Source organism: Cyprinus carpio, chromosome B20 (assembly GCF_018340385.1).
Source record: "Cyprinus carpio isolate SPL01 chromosome B20, ASM1834038v1, whole genome shotgun sequence".
In the NCBI taxonomy this organism is placed as follows: Eukaryota; Metazoa; Chordata; class Actinopteri; order Cypriniformes; family Cyprinidae; genus Cyprinus; species Cyprinus carpio.
In genome coordinates this window covers 21,394,621-21,413,929 of record NC_056616.1, presented here as the reverse complement: position 1 = coordinate 21,413,929, position 19,309 = coordinate 21,394,621, and the positions used below count along the sequence as shown (strand labels likewise).

At 35.6% G+C, this 19,309-nt stretch overlaps 2 protein-coding genes across 3 annotated transcripts in view; both read right to left on the bottom strand.

The window, feature by feature from the left end:
* Positions 1 to 8,842, bottom strand: part of LOC109053756 (tubulinyl-Tyr carboxypeptidase 2-like) — a 51,032-nt gene extending 42,190 nt beyond the window's left edge. The window contains exons 1-4 of one of the 2 annotated variants that reach the window (XM_042746601.1): positions 8,055 to 8,842; positions 2,732 to 2,820; positions 1,917 to 1,973; positions 1,566 to 1,640 (exon numbers count right to left, since the gene is read on the bottom strand). In XM_042746601.1, the coding sequence (XP_042602535.1) occupies positions 1,566 to 1,640; positions 1,917 to 1,973; positions 2,732 to 2,820; positions 8,055 to 8,369 (536 nt within the window). In that variant the 5' untranslated portion in view covers positions 8,370 to 8,842. The remainder of the gene's footprint in view (positions 1 to 1,565; positions 1,641 to 1,916; positions 1,974 to 2,731; positions 2,821 to 8,054) is intronic. The other variant, XM_019071077.2, reaches the window with a different exon arrangement.
* A 1,674-nt stretch (positions 8,843 to 10,516) lies between these two features.
* LOC109053757 (feline leukemia virus subgroup C receptor-related protein 1-like) lies at positions 10,517 to 18,675 on the bottom strand. Its single transcript, XM_042746207.1, has 10 exons — positions 17,467 to 18,675; positions 16,494 to 16,638; positions 15,981 to 16,121; positions 15,409 to 15,476; positions 14,565 to 14,668; positions 13,960 to 14,070; positions 13,163 to 13,268; positions 12,796 to 12,907; positions 12,645 to 12,709; positions 10,517 to 11,786 (listed from the first exon to the last, which is right to left on the bottom strand). The coding sequence occupies exons 1-10, from the start codon at positions 18,124 to 18,126 to the stop codon at positions 11,703 to 11,705; spliced, it is 1,596 nt and encodes a 531-aa protein (XP_042602141.1). The 5' UTR covers positions 18,127 to 18,675; the 3' UTR covers positions 10,517 to 11,702.
* Between the last annotated feature and the right edge of the window lie 634 nt (positions 18,676 to 19,309).

Here is a 19,309-nt window from a genome sequence, read left to right as displayed (position 1 = left end):
GACTAAAAATGGATCACTTCAGACACAGGGTCAGAATGACGGTTAAAAATTATTGTTTTTCCACACATACATTTGCCCAGTAGGAACATTTTCCTATTTTCCAACAAAAAAAAAAGGCTTAAAGCTACTTTAAATTTTCAACAACAATAGCCTCAGTGTTCTCTGATACTCTAACACTCATTGTTATGAATTTTTGAGTCCTCTGGAACTGTAGGAAAGTCCCTTTGGAGCGCTGTAGATTAAAAGACAGGTTTAGTACACAAAGACAGACAAAGATCTCAAAGTGACGTAAACTGGAACCCTTCCTCCTCCCGCTCTCCACAACAAATCTGCACGCTGATTTGCAACTAATGACCCATGAGGTGCTTAACTCAAAGTTAAAGTCCACAATGTGGCTCTCGCGAAACACACCGCAATTTGCAAAGCAGAATTCCACAACATTTCTCTGCTACACTTGGCATTTGCACGGACGGAGATGACATTCACCTTGTGTTAACCCTTGGCCTGGATCTGGTAAGCTAACTGACACTAATAGTTTCTGAAGGAACTCACCCTCCCAGTGGCATAGAATGGCACAGCTGCATCGACTGCATGGACAGGAAGCTGCGCCTCCCTTCAGGAGAATCTACTACGACTCCTAGTTTCCTAGCAACAGCTGAACGTAAAAGCTTCGGTTCGGGCTGAGTTGAAGCGGCGGGGGATCACGAGGGAAGACAGTGATCTGAAGCACATTGCCTTTGATAGATCTCTGCTTAGTCCCTCCATCCCAATTTCAGCAACTGAGAAATCAACAATTAAAATAAAACTATGGGGCTTTCCCAAGACAAATGAACTGTGCTATATATGTGCTCGATGGTGATAATTACTTTTATGAGAACTGATTTATACTTTAGGGACAGAAGGATGTTCAAGACTAAAAAAAAAAAAAAACTTTCTACATTTTCAGAAGAAAGTAAGAGTGCTACCCACATCTATCTTTTTTCTAATGTATGTTATTGTAAATTTTTTATCCATGCATGTTTCATTTTTATTTATTTTTTTCTAAGTTTTTCTTAAAACCTTAATTTTTCTTAATTCCTTGGTGAATTAAGAGAATGCACTTGACCTATCAGTGTTATTTTAATATTATTTATCTACACAATTTAAGCATTTATCAAATTTCTTTCAGCGATTAATCATAATATTGATATTTATCTTTAATTAATTTTCATTTCAGTATTAGTTTTAATTATGTTGGTACTTCAACTTAAACTTATTTCAAATATTTATTCAATATTTACATTTTTCATATAATATTAATATTTTAGTATTATTTCTATTCATAATTATAGTACTTATTTACATTTGTATTAGTTTTTTAATGTTTCTATCATTATTTTAATTTTAGTATTTTGGTTTATTTTATTTTTAGAATTTTAGTATTTGTTTTTTATTTTTGTACTTAAACTGATCTCAAAAGTTACTCATACATTATATTTCATTTAATTTTTTCAATTATTCAAAACAATTTTTAATAGTTTTAGTTTTGCTAAAGATGCACAGTTGTCAACAAAGCTAAAGGATACATTCCAAGGATAACTGCTTCAAGGCATTTGATGGGAAGTGATTCTCGTATCATCTCTCTGGCGGTCTCCATCAACCTGGAAAGAGATTAGATTGATGCAATACAGGGTCAATGACTTCTTTTCAATCTAAAATGAACCTTTCATGTTTGGTTATAAGGTCTGTATTTTGTAAAAGGGCACTTTTTTAAATGAATATCAAACCTGAAAAACATCTTTTTAAAAGAGATTTACCACCAAGAGCGCAAAATAAGTGTAAAATAAGAAGGAACAGGAAAAAGAAAAGACTAAAAACAGGAAAGACGGGGCAGACAGACAGGATGATGAAAATGCCGCAGCGATGGCATCACTTACCCACTCAGAGGTCTGGTTTTCTTAATCTCAAAGAACTGCGTTCCCGTATGGTTGTATCTGTCAGCAGTTAAGGAGCTACGTGAAGTTTGTACGGCTCATTTAGGAAGCCTTGTTTTCCTGTTTTTTCATTGTGACTCATGCGTGTCAAAATGCACAGCTGCGAACAATATCCTGCCGAACCCTATGTACTCATTACTCTTCACAGACATTGCTGTATTTGTGTGAGAAAACTACTGAGATATTAATCGCACACAATGATGAATATAAATATCCACAGAAGCTGAAATAATCTAGCCATCAAGTAGTATAGACAATGCAATAGCCAACTTAAAGGAATAGTTGAACTCTCTTTCTGACGGCACCCATTCCCTTTAGAGCATTCATTGGTGAGCAAGTAAATGGTTTTAATCTAAATTTCTCAAAATTTGTTCAGATGAAGAAACAAACTTAACTACACCTTGGATAGACTGAGGGTGTATACACTTTCAGCAAATTTTCATATTTGGGCAAACTATTCCTTTAATCTATATCAAAGCCACACATTTTCACTGGCAGCCTTTAAAGCATGAGGCAGAAAACTGAAATAATATGCAGACCCATGGCTAATATCACTCTACATTAAAGTGACTGACACTCCAACCAAAAAGGCACTTTGAGTAAGTCAAGCCGACTGAATAAATTACACTGAGCGAAAAAGCATAACTGACACTCCAAAGAAATGAGTGCCCATGAATCCATAATGCACCCAGAAGAAACAGAGGTTTAGAATACATCCCTCAAACTTTTCCAGAGCGAATGGTTTGTGTAAAGGATACTGCAAGTTTCTCATGTAGTTCTGGACGGCATGGAGCCAATCAGGCACAGACATTGATGGCTTAAAGTTTGGAACCGATGGCACGGGGTGCTGTGAAAACAGAGAGAATTAGCAAACCATATCCTTCACGTTCATTCAGCAAGAAGCATTAAACTGATCAAAAGTGAAAGACATTTAATATGTCACAAAGGATTTCTATCTCAAACAAATGCTGCTCTTTTAAACATTCTATTCAAAGAATCCTGCAAAAACGTATCATGGCTTCTACAAAAACATTAGGCAACACAACTGTTTTTGACATTGATAAATATGAGAAATGTTTCTCGTTTACTAAATCAGCATATTTGAATGATTTCTGAAAGATCATGTGACACTGAAGACTAAATTCAGGTTTGTCCAATATTTGTTTGTGCATAGGCCCTATATCTTTATTCTAGTATCGCGTCATATGTTATACTGCTAGCTAACTTTTATTTGCAGGGTTTCAGTGGTTCAGATTTCCACTGGATTTGTTGCAATATTAAAAAACATCAAGTTGAACATGAGTCATCTTGAATTATTTATGTACGCTCATAATTCTCCAATGTTAGAATCTGCCTTGGCTAAACTGAACTAAATTGATGTGTGTAATAATGCGTGGTACTTCAGTATGACATAACAAGATGTTACAGATACTAAGTACATAGCTGCAGGCATACACTGTGATCATGTAGCATTTCATTTGTTCATGTCTCAGTGTTTTTGTCCATATAATGAAAGTCAGTGAGGTCTAGTGTTGTTCTGGACACCACTGACTTTCATTGTATATGAACAAAAACAGTTGAAACATTCTTTGAAAAATTATTTTCTGCAGGTAAAAAGACAGTCAAACAATTCCAGACTGACTTGAGGGTAGGTAAATCATGACATTATTTTCATTTTAGGCTGAACTATCCTTTTAAGTCTTAAATGAAATAGAGCATAAAGAAAGGGAGGTTGTCACTTATTTTTATCCTGAAGTTGGAAACCTATTCACAAGGTGACTTTTGTAACCACAAGGAGATTCATCAATCAAATTCTGATGTCTCAATGGCATGAAAAGTCCTTATCATCTATAGAAACAGTGCCTCATTGATTATTTGAAACCCCTACAATGACACTTCTAACTGCAAAAGGACAGCGAAGAAAATTAGCAATGAACAAAGGTCGTCCTCTCGCACACAAGCCACCATTCATTAGAAGAAAAGAAGCAATTAATGAAAGCTAGAAAATAGGCTGTCCTCTATCTGAAACAATCTCTTTATTACAGCACATTAACCAAAGCTTGTTATATAAATGCAAGCAGAAATATGCATTGGGTTTTATTTTCAATAAGAGCACCATGTGTGTTGAAGGCATGCAAGAGCTGCTGGGTCACAGGGGTAAATGAGAAAAGAAATCATCTCCTGTTTCCTCTTTATCTCTCTCTGCCCAGTGCAAGAGAATGAGAGACTTTAGAAAGGCAGGGTAGTACAGTTTTGTCTGTCTGTGGTGACGTCGGGAGCCTTTGAATGCATGATAAAGAAGCACAGAAATACATTGTACAATATGTCTAAATGCTGCACCAAGAATAACACTGCTGTTGTTCTGAGTAGAATAACTTTTGAAAGACAGAGGTGCAAACACACGCCTTCTTTCTCAGCACATAAATAGAGGCGTTTAGAAACCTGAGGTGTGACAAATGTCACAAGAACTTATAGCCTCATTAAAATAGTGTTGATAGAATGGAACCCAGTGTGCAACATGCAACAGTTATCATTTTAATTTAAGGCTTTCATTTCAGTATTGATTTCCAAAAATTTATCTGAATACAAAATGACACTCTGAATATTGATTCTGACAGTCTGAATTCTCTGAGAGGGGTTTCATTTACATCTACGCTCTCTTCCACTGGCTCAACTGGGTCTCTCAAACCCTGAAAGGAGGTCAGCAATAAATAGGCCACAATCCACACTCGCAGGGCCATTAGCTGACCTCTGCCCACCCGGGGGACTGTAGCGAAACATGAGACTCACTACTGTAGGTGACGGTACAAGCCGCCCAGAACATTTGCCCATCTAAGAGAACCAACTGGCCGTTCTGAGTTACAGTCACTCAGACAGGTATGTTGATAGAGGTAAACATGATGCATTTCTAGTTTCAACATTATATATTCTTCAGACATTCCTGTTTAAAAGATGTATCAGCTGTATGCAAAGTGACCCACATATGTTTTTTAGACCAAATCATACAGGGCCTTAAAAATAGCGGATTAGTAAGTACATTTATGTATTTACTTCACTATAAATAAAATAATCAAAATCCAAATTTTTAGCTGTAGACGTCTGGTTGAGATGTGAAGGATTGACCCCAAAAACAATTTGATATAGGCCCAAATGCTAGACAAAACAACAGGAATTATGCAGATTATCCCTAATAACACTCAAAAACGGAGCAAATGCAAATGCTCTAGCAAATGGATTATATCCAAATACCAAAGCCAAAAGATCATCACCAAAACATTGGCAACATTTCTGCATGCATACACCACAATTTACAACTTTCTTTCAACAATTTTTTGTCTTCCATGTCAGTACTCGACATGCCCTCATGCGGAAAAGAAGAAATTGTTGAATAAAGTCTTTATTTTTGTTTTCTTTGTACACAAAAAATATTCTCATAGCTTCATAAAAGTACAGTTGAACCACTGATGTCACATGGACTATTTTAACGACGTGTACTTACTACCTTTCTGGGCCTTTAACGTGGTAGTTGCATTGCTGTCTAAGCAGGGTCAGAAAGCTCTCGGATTTCAACAAATATATCCTTATTAGTGTTTTGAAGATGAACAAAGGTCTTAAGAGCGTGGAACGACATGAGGGTGAGAAATAACATTAGAATTGTATTTTTTTGTGTGTGTGTAAACTACCCCTTTAATGTTTTTGAAATAAGCTTCACATGCTCACCAAGAATGTAACTGTCTGATCAAAAAATGCAGCAAAAACACTGTAAAATATTATTACAATTTACAATAACTGTTTTTTAATATCTTTTAGAATTTTATATATTCCTGTGATAGCAAAGCTTGATTTTCAGCATCACATAGTCCTTCAGAAATTATTTTCTAATGTTGATTTGGTGCTTAAGAAACATTATCAGTGTTGAAAACAGTTGTGCTGCATGCTAAATATTTCTGTGGAAGATGCGATACATTATTTTCTTCAATACAAAACAACAGCAATAACACAGATTATCCCTAATAGCACTCTAGCAAATGGACTGTATCAAAAACCAAGCCTAAAATAGCAAGTGCAACTGTGCTATAAATAATATTTAATATAGCTTTCGAATATTGTTTAACTGCACCAAATGGACGGCGCTGTACTGGTATGTGGTTTGTTTACATAATAACTGCAGTGTCCTCGGATCCAAGGTTATAACTGGAGACTCTGATTCTCCATCAGTGTGGTCATTTACAGGTTCACAGTGAGTTCTTTCCCAATTCCCATGGACTGTCACTCTCTGTCTAATGGCTCTAACAGGAATGTCTGGCTTGTGTCACAGCCGTTCGAGTGACTCCTAATCTGGCTGATCTGAGGGATTCACTCCACGCACCTGTTCATCACTTGCTGGTGGGGAATGTCCCTTAATAAATCAGTTTAACATGTAGGGAATCTGACTCAACACTTTTGACCAATCAGACGCTTTTGTTCTGCAAACATCAGCACATATGAGTGTGCAGGAATGCACAATAGTTTTAACTAAAACAAAAGAGCTGGTATAAACACACAGCTTGACCCTGCGAATGCTGTCCATCTGTGCACTGAGGATTACTTAGTCTGTGATTAAGACTCACTTTATCCCCTCCGGGGCCCTTCATTTGCATGCTCTATGAAGCCTGATTAGGTCTGATTGGTTTATTTTTGGAGGTTAGAGCAACATTGTGATAAAGGGACATGGCAGCAACCTTAATCCTAGTGAAAGTTAAGATGTCACATGGCATCATTCCTCATTTAATGTGCATTAACAAAGGCATGTTTCTGCATAGTTGTCATTGGTGGGATCAGATCTCTCATTTGCCTGGTTTGTAATCAAATTATGAGAAGGGACAATGTGACACAGTGTTGGAAAACACATGGATGAGTAAATCCACTCACATGTCACACAGTCTACACTTCCTCTTGGTGGAAACTGGGTCACACAAATGGCAGATTTATATATAAACCATATTCCTGTAGATGTGTCCAAGGTTTCATATATAGGCCAATTTAGAGGTTCAACAGATTTTTTTGTGTGTGTGTGTTTTTGAAAGAAATATCTTATGCTCACCAAGGCTATTATTACAATTTAAAACACATTTTCTATTTTAGTATATTTTAAAATGTAATTTATTACTGTGATTGCAAAGCTCAATATTTAGCAGCCATTACACCAGTCTTCAGTCTCACATGATCCTTCAGAAATCATTCTAATATGCGGATTTGCTTCTCAAGAAACATTTTTATTATTTTTATTATTATTATCAATGTCGAAAATAGTTGAAAATAGATTATTTAATGAATAGAAAAATCAAAAGAACAGCATTTATTTGAAAATTCTTTTGCAACATTATAGATGCCATTACAGTCACTTACAATCAATAAAACATTCCTGCTTAATAAAAGTTAATTTCTTTAAAAAAAAAAAAAAAAAAAAAAAAAAAAAAAAAAAACTTTTAGATAGTACTGTGTCAAATATTATTTTGACAAAAAAAAAAAGACGTTTACCATGGTACAGGATGTATCAGATGTCATTACCTATAAAACCTTCATATATATATATATATATATATACCAAAGAAAAAAATATATATATCTATACTATTGGACTAAAAAGATGTCCAGAAACATGATAATACCATATGACCAATGACCATTCTGCATTTTTATATCCATTATCCTTTTTCTACTGACATCTGTACAAACACACATTCATTGGCTTAAAACCTAGTAACTTTCCAAACCAGAAAGCTTTTTGGGCATTTTATAAATACGTTGCCTGCCTAGACATTTAAGCATTTTCAAGCATTTTTGGGGTACCAGAATTTATAACTAAACTGCCTATCAACATTTTGTGTATCGTATCACATAGAAGCATACGTATATGATATATGGGTACCATACATATAAGCTTCCTAACAAGATAACATTTTGGGGTCTCAAATATTTCAAGACATAACATCACATCTATATTACGCCAAAAAATTTTGTCTAGACAGGCAGCTCACTGGACTTTGAGGTTTGAGATATTTAAATGAGTCTATAAATAATCCATTACGTTCCACTTACTTTAGGGAGGTGTGTTGCATTTCGTATTTTATCCACCATCTCCTGGCCATCAGGATGAACTTTGGTGACGTGTGACCACATTCTCTCCCAGGTGACGGTGTCTATGGGAAAGCCCGTCCTGTTCACGAAAAACGGGACCCCGCCGTCTTTCTCGTCTTCCTCACCGGAAGACCTCTCGGTGTTGTTTGCGGCAGTGGATGAAGTGGGTTCAGCCGGCGTACCGGTAGTGTGACAGTAGCTACTGGTGCTCTTGGACCGACCGTGTCTGCTGGTCTTGGTCGTTGAGCCGCTGCTGGTGGCGCTTGGTCCGGTCATTGTTCAGAAGACTTCCGAGGGGGAGTTTCCCCTTGTTTTTCCCCAGATCAGTTATGACTGCCCAGCATTCATGCACAAAGACATGTTGCGCCTCGAACATGCATACTAATGTGCCAAAACCACTCGGTCCTGCTCAAGTGTAAGAAAATCAGGTGGTTTGAAAAAGATCCAGAGGCATAAAAATGCTCAGCGAAACCATTTCTGTAGCAAACTATGGCTGAGTGTGCTTCAGCTCAGAAATGGTCAAATATGTTCCGTAGTTGTGCCACAGAAACTATTTCATCCTTTTGCTAAAAACACTGAGGAGGCGTCCGAGAGAGATGGCGGGCTAAATCATCCACGGTAGAATAATTTAACACCTGACTGTAGAGTATTGATGAATGATCTGTTTTTCGAGTAGGCGTGTAACCGTTTTCACTCACTGACGGTCTCAAATGGTCACTCGTACTGTTATTGTATCACCATAAACTACAGCCAACCACTATCTCCCGGCTTTTCATTGGACGAAGCAACAAAGCGAGGCGGGTTCAATTCCAAATAAGGGCAATAGATCCGCCTGTGATTGGTCAAAATGGCGAAAATGGGCGTGAACATTCGTTGTGTATCCAGCAGGGGTTTTTGTGAGCTTTTAAAATGTGCATTTAAAGCGATAGCGCATGTCAAATCAAGACCATATCATTTCTAATAAGTAAAATAATCATTGCAGCTTTTCATTCTTTTTGTTAAAAATAGCCTCAAAACGCGTGAAAGTACAACTCATAGGAATGTTATTTTAGTATCATTGAGATATTGTTATGGTTTTTATTAATATTTTGAAGTAGTTTTTAATTATTTTTTACATTTTAGTTAAAGCTTTAGTATTAATTCGTTTTTGAATCTGTCTATATCGTTTTAAGTAATTTTTATAGCAATTTTACTTATTTTAGGATGTTAAGTTATACTGAATGAAAATGAAAAATGTTTCCTTGAAAACTTTTTTATTATTTTATTTCAAGTGACAGAAATGCATTTTTACGGTTTTAATTAACTATATTAATCCTAACTCAAACTGTGGTTCTACCCAAAATAATACAAATAGTGTCTAAAACATATGGATGGGATGGAATTAGCTTATATTTAATTACAATTCCATAAGAAAAATTAATTTAATATTTTATCCCTGTTGCCCTCATATGAGCAGCGGTGGTATGTAACAACCTCCTGTTCAGACACAGAAGCATCTTGCAGATATCTCCCATCTCCAACAGAAGGTATATGAGCAGAATGAATCATCTACCAGTGCTGCATATTGTGGATGTTTCCCCTATAGAGCACACCTGAACCCATTCATCAGTAGCCTGACTTCGTCATACTCATATTCTAGGCAAAAAATGTTGTGGGCGGGGTTCGGGCTGGCACCCAGGCTAATTCATCAGCTCATTAGCAGAGGCTTCGAGACTTGAACCAGGTTGACAAATCTGATTATTTTATAAATAGTTTAAGAAATTATATAATACATATATGTGTATGTGGGTGTGTGCTAAATTCATCAGCTGTTAGTATATTTAATTTTATTTATAAAATATAACATTTGATGTCATTTAAATATAGAAAACTACAATATATGTTTCTAAATCCTGCTGGCTGTAATTTTTTCTCCTCTAGGTGTCTGAAATGAGAGACTGTGCAGAAGAAATTCCTCACCCAATCATTTTAAAATGCTTTTAGCTTCTGCTCTCGCTTTAATGTGAAGTTCAAAAGACCCAAACAAGAAAAAAACCCATCTAAAGCGCAGTGATAAATTATATCTGTCCTGTATGATCACTAGAGGGCGCTACAGTTCTAAATGTAAACCCGCTCCAACCCTTCTATAGGTTTGCATTTCATTCAGCCTGTTTTTGGTAGTGTTTAGAGAAAGTGTAAATATAAAAATTAATAAATAATACATCTTAACTTACACTACTATGAGTAGAAAAAACATGAGTAGAATAAAACATAATAGATTAATCCATGAATTGTTAGAATATTATTTTATACATTCATGATGTTAATTTCTCACTGTATGAATTGTGTAAAGAAACTATAGGTGGCGTTGTAAATGTTAGGATGGGGGTTTGTCACATTAAAACCCTTGTACATTACACATATTTGCAAATGATTTGCATCTGTTGGATCAGTATTTTTTTTAATCAACAAAATGCATAATTTAATTTTAGCAATTTGATTTTTACTATTTTACAACAGCAATAATGGAAACATGAGACAATTCCACTCCTCCAGTGTTCAGAGTGTAATACTAATGAGTTCTTGCACAGAGTTTTACTCCACAGTGAATTTCCCAGCATCCTTTGTGCCAATCATGTCAAACCCGAGTTTACACAGCTGCCTTCATTAACCGACAAATATTCCTAAGTACAGTAGAAACAGTAGAAATTGAAACAAAAATTAATAAATACAAAAACAATTCTTAAAAAGCAATCTTTCCAACAAATATGCATCTAAAATACAAAAATTAGTTAAAGGCAAACCTAGGCTTATAAAATAATAGTGCTTCTTTCTACCACACATCTGAGGTATGACATTTTCATAAAACCTCAGTAGGCCTGTCAGTGACACACCTTTGTAAATGGATCACATTCCTTTTTGAATGAAACACATTCTTAATGCGATACAAATGATGTCAGATTGACTTGTGCTCTCCAGAAAAGTCTAAACAAGTATGTTTTTCAGGTCAAAAAAGCAATGCCTCGCAATGACCCCATAAGCACTTGAAATGATGTCAGTCTCATCATGGTGAGTGAACAGCACTCACTTATGTTTACCCATGCACTATATTTGACATAATAGGCCTTTTCGGTTTATAGAACACTTTTCATTTAACGCATGGGCAATCTTCGTCATCCTCAATAAATAAAATGGGAATTTTTGTCGAACTATTTCATGTAGATCTTCTGCAATGCAACAGCAGATGTGAGAAATAAACGTCATTACTTCACAGTAGCACACAATCAGAAAGGTGCTTTGAGACGAAGCAAACAAACATGCTGTTCCAGACACACTAACAGGATTGTGCACATGGCCATTACAAGCCCGGTTAAATACCTAATATTTGGTCCGCGATTCTTGAAACAGATAGAAAGTATCATGCATGTGTAATTTTGAGACCGATTGTGTGTCCACATTTTAGCCTAGATTTGGAGAAATTCATTCACAGCATGTTTGTGAAGAACTATCACTGTCTGTTTTCAATGAAAGTTCTTTATAACATCAACATTACAGCAAAATAAGGAGATTTCAAGTCATCTCAGGAGAGTCTGTGATCGGTTGTAATGTGCTGTTGGAGATGTTTAAGACTTAAATTGAAGTCTGATGAGGTAAGCTAGAAGACTCCAGCTTGACATCACCGGACAGATTTTCAGAAGGCAGCTCAGTGGGAACCTTCAGGAGAGACAAACACGTGTTCAATTAAGATCTGCAACTCTTTTTCATTTCTCTAAAGATGGCAATTAATTTACAAAAACGATGATCTTGAACATCAGGCTACTGAAGGCCAAATACACTACCGTTTAAGGGTTTGGGGTCGGTGAGATTTATTAATGTTTTTGAAAGAAATCTCCTATGCTCACCAATGCTGCATTTATTTGATCATATTGTGAAATATTATTACAATTAAAAAAAAAAAAAACTGTTTTCTATAGTAATATATTTTAAAATATAATTTATTCCTGTGATGACAAAGCTGAATTTTAAGCAGCCATTACTCCAGTCTCATCCTTCAGAAATTATTCTAATAAGCTGATTTTGTAAAACATTTGTTTTTAAAATCAGTGTTGAAATGGTTGTGCTGCATAACATTTTTGTGAAAAACATGATACATTTTTCCAAGCTTCTTTGATTAACAGAAAGTTAAAAAGCACAGCATTTATTTGAAATTGAAATTTTTGTAACATTTTAAATGCCTGAATAAAAGTAGCTCATCATACTGAACCCAAACTTTTGAATGGTAGTGTACATCGACCATAAACTATGATGTGTGTGGTTTAATATATATATATATATATATATATATATATATTCACATTTTAAATAGATTAGTTCGGCCAGTTTTCTCAGACACACAGCATGGCTTTTGTCCTTTTTGACTTTGATCTTGCACTTAACTGATTATAAATGTACTGAGATATCTTTCACTTCATATTATCAAGATTAGCAGGGTTGAGCCTCTTGCTGTTTGGCATGTTTAGTTCACAAAAGTGATGAGAGGCAACACTGGAAATTAAAATCGGATGAACTTACTGCTTGTCCTTTGTTTATACTGCTCACATTGACACCATGTCTTTTGAGGTCTGATTTAATAAGAGCTGTAAAAACAACACAGAAGTTTCTCAATGCTCTTCAGTAATACTACTGATTAATGAGAGAAAGGCCTGTAAAAAGGAAAATTAACCTGTTAGAACAATGCCAAGGAGGATCCAAGCACACAAGAAGATGTTTCCGCTGAGTGGGCCATAGTCTGTGGTAAGCTGCCCTTGGATGAGAGTAAAAATGATGCCGAACACCTAAAATTAAAGACAGTAGAGTATGAAGCAAAAATGTGCAAGTAACAATTACTTATTCAAGAAGACTCTAAACCTGTTCTTCAACATATAAGAGGATACATAGAGGAAATGCTGAAGAACTAAGTATATAAATATTTAATGTGGGTGTGCACCAGGCTGTTCACATTGGAAGTGGTTACCATGGCGTATGGAAATGATCAACTGAAAGCGTATTTGAAAAATGAAACAAGTCAGGAAGGAGCAATTCCTACATACCTGTGCAAATGCATTAAGAAGACCAGATGATGTGCCCTCCGACTCAGGGTAAGTGATCTCGACGCCAAATTCAAAGCCAATGGGAAGGTAACCAGTCATAAAAAACCTTTAGAAAAGAACAGTAGTAACATGAGTCAAATGCAACTACCTGGCATTGAAAACTTTTGAATGTGAGAAGTTAACGTACGGCATGTACAAACATGTTTTTAAGTGAATCACACAACGAGGAAGCAAAACCTGACCAGGGATCACTTCTGCTGTTTTTACACACACAACTGTGCCACTGAGTTTAGTCACAAAAAAATCCTAAAACATATATATATGTGTGTGTGTGTGTGTTTGTGTTAATAATATTATATAATTTATATATATTTGATATGTATCTATTTGATAAATAGAATTTTATTTGAAATAGATTGTTTTAAATGTATCTGAAATATAGCTTTTGTGACATTATAAATGTTTCTACTGTCACTTTTGATTAAATGAATGTATCCTTGCTGAATAAAAGTATTCATTTCTTTAGAAGTAATTTTCTGAAAAAATATAATAATTTTTTTTCTGAATGTATGTAATATAAAAGTATAATATGTAACACAATATGTTAATAAAATATGATAATATAGTATAAATATATAAAATACAAACAAATACATATATATAAAAGGTATGTATATACAAACTGCATGTGGTAAGAGAACAAAGGAACATTGACCTGTCTGGATTTATGAATCAAGATACTAATTTCAGAAATGACAGGAACAGGTACACGAGTTGAACTCTAGTAGCAGGCTTACCCTAGGACACCAGCAGTAAAAAAGATAACAAGCAGATTTCCCAAGTTCAGCGTGAATGTGAACACCACCATTCCAATGAAGGACAGGACGTAGACGATCAATGTAGTCAATCTAAAGGACGAGAGGAAAAATGAAAAACTCTGACAAGCTGCTTTTCTCAGATCTGAAAAATAAACAGTAAATGCATAAAATTAAGTCATGAGGGTTAATCCTATTAAAAATGAGTATATGTGTGGTCACATTTATCATTGTTTTTTCAATAATAATCTGGAATTGCGCATGAAGATGGGGCTTTCGCAAAGATTTTAAGTTGGTCACACAAATTTACCAAAAGAATTGACCAAAAGAAAGCTAGTTGGTTTGAAAGTGACTTGTGTGTGAACTGTGCCTCTTACAATAAAAACGGACCTTGTTTGTCCACAATATTTTGCCAAAATGTACCAAAATGGGACCACATCTTAAAAAGAGAAATTTTAGATTAAGATTAAAAGATTAGCTGCTAATAATCAAAAGTGTGCCAGAGCTAAATACTTTAAAGCCATTTAAATTTAATTAAAATCGAAATATCTGAGGAAAATAATATTCGGTTTGCCAGATATACATACTTATAGGTTTTAGTACGATCCAACCAGATTCCACACAGTATGGAGCCAAACATTCCAGCCACCACCAAAGTCAAGCCGATTCTCCCTGTGTTTAGCTCTTCACCCTAAAGAAAGTGTTTTTAAGAGTTTTAATAAGCATTTCAAACATGTTAGCAATTATAAGCACTTCCTGTGTCTATATATGCCTCTTTAAGATGAATCGCTTGATGCATTCCCCAAATAGAAAGTCGCTTAGGATAAAAGCGTCTGCTAAATGTAAAAAATTTAAATGTAATACTGTCCTCAGGCGAGCTTTGATCTCAGGATTTTTTATTAAATGCTCATAAAAGCAAGTTCAACAGGCCTTCAGTTTGTTCACCAGTATTTGGATGCAACAAATCCCAAAGTCAAGTAACTCTTAGCGATCATTTGTTTATATTTACAACTAAGGGTATTTATAGCTTAAGAGGTTTGTTGCATGCGAGCCCAGAATGTATTCAGAGCATGGCCTACATCACTTTTGACTAACTTTCAATATTTTGTTAAGGACACGTCTTTCAAATGGACCTCACAACCAGATATGGAAGTGTTATGCGTGGTAAGAAATATCACATGGTGTGTGCTCACTAAACTTAAGCCTGGTGGGAAAGCCTGCAGAACATTCGGACACATCTCTTTTCATTTGGACTCTGTCATGAATAGCAGGCATGCATGAAAAGCAGCTAATGAACTGCAACAGCCTGGACAATAAAACGGTGACCAGCCACCCATTCCCAGCAAACACTACAAAAAGTAGTGAAAAGTAGTAGACTCCTACACACATGCACGTGGCATTTTCATGCTAAGTTTATCAAAGGTCACTTACCGGATAATGAGTAATTATCATTTGATTGAGAAGTGTAGATACAGAGTAAAATGATCCGGTCATGATGCCTAAAAACAATATCAAAGATTTGACGATGTTTGCTGAAGTGCAGAACTTTCTATATTATGAAACTGAAATTGTAGCATTAGAGAAGGTTGATACTGAATTATTACTGTTAATAAGTTAAAGTTATTAATAAAGTCCTATACATGACAAAATAACTAACCATCTCATAATAAATGGTGTATAGTGCGTGAATAAAAGCACGGGGAACATATTAAGATAAAGGAACAGTTAACCTTAAAATTTAAATAATTAATAAATAAAGTTTAAATTTTTCATTATTGCCACAAAAAAAAAAAAAAACATATATAAAATTAATAATATGATATAGTATTAGATATAACTATTTAGATATAGTTAATAGTATGATAATAATTAAATACATAAAATTGTTTAAATTAATAAATTAGCTTTTCTGTTCCACAGAAGAAAGTCATGCAGTTTTAAGAATGACATAAGTGTGAGGATGGCAGAATTTTAATTTTGCATTAAATAATCATCTTCCTCACCATAGCTGATGAGGAGCAGAATGAAGGGCTTGTTCTTGAAAAGGTTGATGATTGATTTCTTGTATGAATAGTCTTCAGCTGGACCGGTGGAGAGAACAGCTTGTGCTTTGCTGGGTGGGAGTGGAGGTCTGTCCTTAATGACTGAGGAAACGAATGGGAGAGACACACGTGAACGTCTACTACTGAACACGTCTACAGAGGGGTTAACGTACTTGTATTCGTTTTGATACTCTTTAAAATATGAATCACTCTTGCATACAAATCTCTTGTCTATGTTTCTAAAACAGCTCTTTTCCATGTTCTGATGACAGATGACACATCATTATATACAAAGATTGTGTGCAAGATGTTTCCAAGTCAACCAGTTGCAACTTGTTTGTGTATTGTAAACTATTTTGGCTTAAAAGCATGAGGACTGTATAAGAAAAGGCTGTTTTGCATTCTGTTTTGCTCTTTCTCTCAACTGCTGGAAAAAAAGTTCTAAGAATTTGAAATGTAGATACTAGTTTTTACCAAATATTGTTAGAAGGAACAGCAGAGTTGAAACTCCAGCTGTTCCATAGAACATTATGCTGATGTTGTGGCCCATGAGGTCTTTGTCGTCGGCTGTGTTGGGAACCAGTACAGGTGGGAGCAGGAAACCAATGGCTACACCAAGCTGAAAAAGAAATATATTACACACGGTTTAATAAACAAATCAGTATATAAAACAATAATTCAACACTAGAAACTTTAAGAATGATAAACACACACTGTTGAATACTTCAGGTTACACTTTAAGTAATAGTATTTCAGTGTTATAGTGTTCATATTACTGTGCATTTAAATGCGTAGCACCCTTAAAAAAAATGTATCATGGTAACCATAGTTCCCGCCAAAATAATAACATACAATAGTCAATGGAAACAGAAACTGCTTTGTTACCAGTATTCTTTAAAATATCTCCTATTGTGTTCCACGAAAGAGTGAAAGTCGTACAGGTTTGGAAAGGCAATTTGCATTATACCTTTAAAATAATTATAAAATAATAAAGTTATTTTATAAGAAAAAGTTGACAATAAACTATCTTTTCTATTTTCAAAAGTTATAAAATGATTAATGTTAAACATTAATGAAAGATTATCTTGTCCATCTCATAATATATATTTTATTATAAAATAATGCTGTATCTTGTCTCTTAAAATAATTTATAATAAAATAATACAATTATTTTTACTAATAAAAATTGATTATATATTTTGTCGCCCTCTTGAAACAATTTAATTACAAAATAATACAACACAAAAACTATCAGCTTGAACCAGCTGAATGCTTAAAAGACCTGTTTAGAGCAAAAGTCCAGTTTGAATCCAGAAGGATTTTACAGCTTTTATTTTAGTGGAAACTCTCTCTTTCTCTCTCTCTCTCTCTCTCTCTCTCTCTCTATATATATATATATATATATGACCAAATTAATCGTTAATGGCATATAATTTACAGGCCACACCTGGTTGCCCAACACCGCTGTGGCACAGGCCGTGGAAACTTCTCTCGGGCCGAACCAAACCGACGCGATTCTGGAGGGGAGGCCGAGGATGAACACCTGAGCCACAGAGCATATGATCTGGGCGCTCATAGTGACCCAGAACAGGCCGGGGCCCACGCTGGCGCACTTTACCCACGCGCCCAGGGCATTCAGCCCGGCCCCTAACAACGCCGTCATCCTCAGACCCTTCTTATCCAACAGCCACGTCGCAGGGAAGATTAAAGGCACATATGCGACCATATAGACCACGGAGAGCCAGTCAATAGCGATGCTTGATACATTATAATAGTCCATGAAGATGTTGGTAATGATGCTGTACTGGATCCACTGAAAGGCGTTGACGAGCGAATAGAGGCTGAACACGGCGAGAACAGCAAACCGCCTCCAGTAGAGTCTCGTCTCCAGGGCTTCGTTATTCTGTTCGCCGGGCAGCATCGCCTCTTTTTCGTCCGGAGGTGGAAGCTCCTGTTCCAGCGTCTTCGGATCCAGCGTTATATGGACCGATCCATTGGAAAGCTCCTTGTAGCCGCTCTCCTCCTCTGTATTTCCTTCAGTGCCACCACCGTCAGGTGTGCTGTCGGGCAGAACATGCTGCTCCTGAAGTAACTCACCTGCCACCATTTCGGCAAAATGAACCACTTCACTTAGATATAAACGATTCTAGTTTATATCAGGTTGGACTAGATGTGTGGCCTAACTCTCTTCCTGATGCGGTGAGCGTATGAGATACAGAGATAATGATGACGTTTTCAGATGCTCCACTTGATAATAACGCTGTAACTACAATTTAACGGACTGAAGTGGGGCCACGTTCCCGATCACTACCGCCGGCTTCTGCAGCGTGGGAGTGATGATGGCGTGATGTGGACATCCTCCTCGGATTTGCTTACCCTGACCTGATCAATACAGTAAGTGGTTTATATGCTCGGCGGGGACCAATGAGACTGCAGATGGGGCGGGGCAAGTAGGCGAGCCCTTTCTACAACCTATCTACAGTGATAAAGCAGACTGTGAAGAATATGAGCTGCATTTAATGGCGTTTTACGCACATTTTTCTCTTTCCCATAACGTTATAGGCTACATATGGAGCGGTAGCCTATCTTAGCCCGTTTAATCCCATTTTTTCCCAGACATTAAAACATCCAAATGGTATGTCATTGAAATAATTAATTATTTATTTATTTATTTTTTAGGAAAAGTGTGTGAAAATTTTTGTTTTATGGTCGGTCACAATTGTGACCGGTAAATAATGTGTATACTGAATTAACATATTTCTGCAGTCATAATTTTTTTTCTTACATATCTTAGCCCAGCTATTTTAAACTGTTTGATCACTTTTTAAGATTACTATTATGCCTTAGGCCTATTATGCCTTCAACACTGATAGAAATACTGAGATAAATGACAAAAATACAACCATCAACGTTGTATTTTTTGCAACATTACTTTTTTGTAACATATATCAAATTTTTATAGCCTATTAGTGCTACCAGTATTACAACATCAATACTGTAACTTATTTGTAACATCTGAACTTTTAATTTAGTGCAATATTTTGCCATTGCAAAATTTTAGTGCAATCTTCGCTCACAACTGCAATTGGATTTATATTGTATACCTAAATTCACTGTTATCCCAGTCACTATTGTGAATATCTAGATGTTTACTCATTCTATGACCACACTCAACACAAATGAATGTATGTGAATTCATACATTAATACTAGACACATTAAAGATAATAAGTACCAAAAATCTTTTTCATATCTTTATGTTAACATACTTTAACCTTTTGTTTTGGAGCT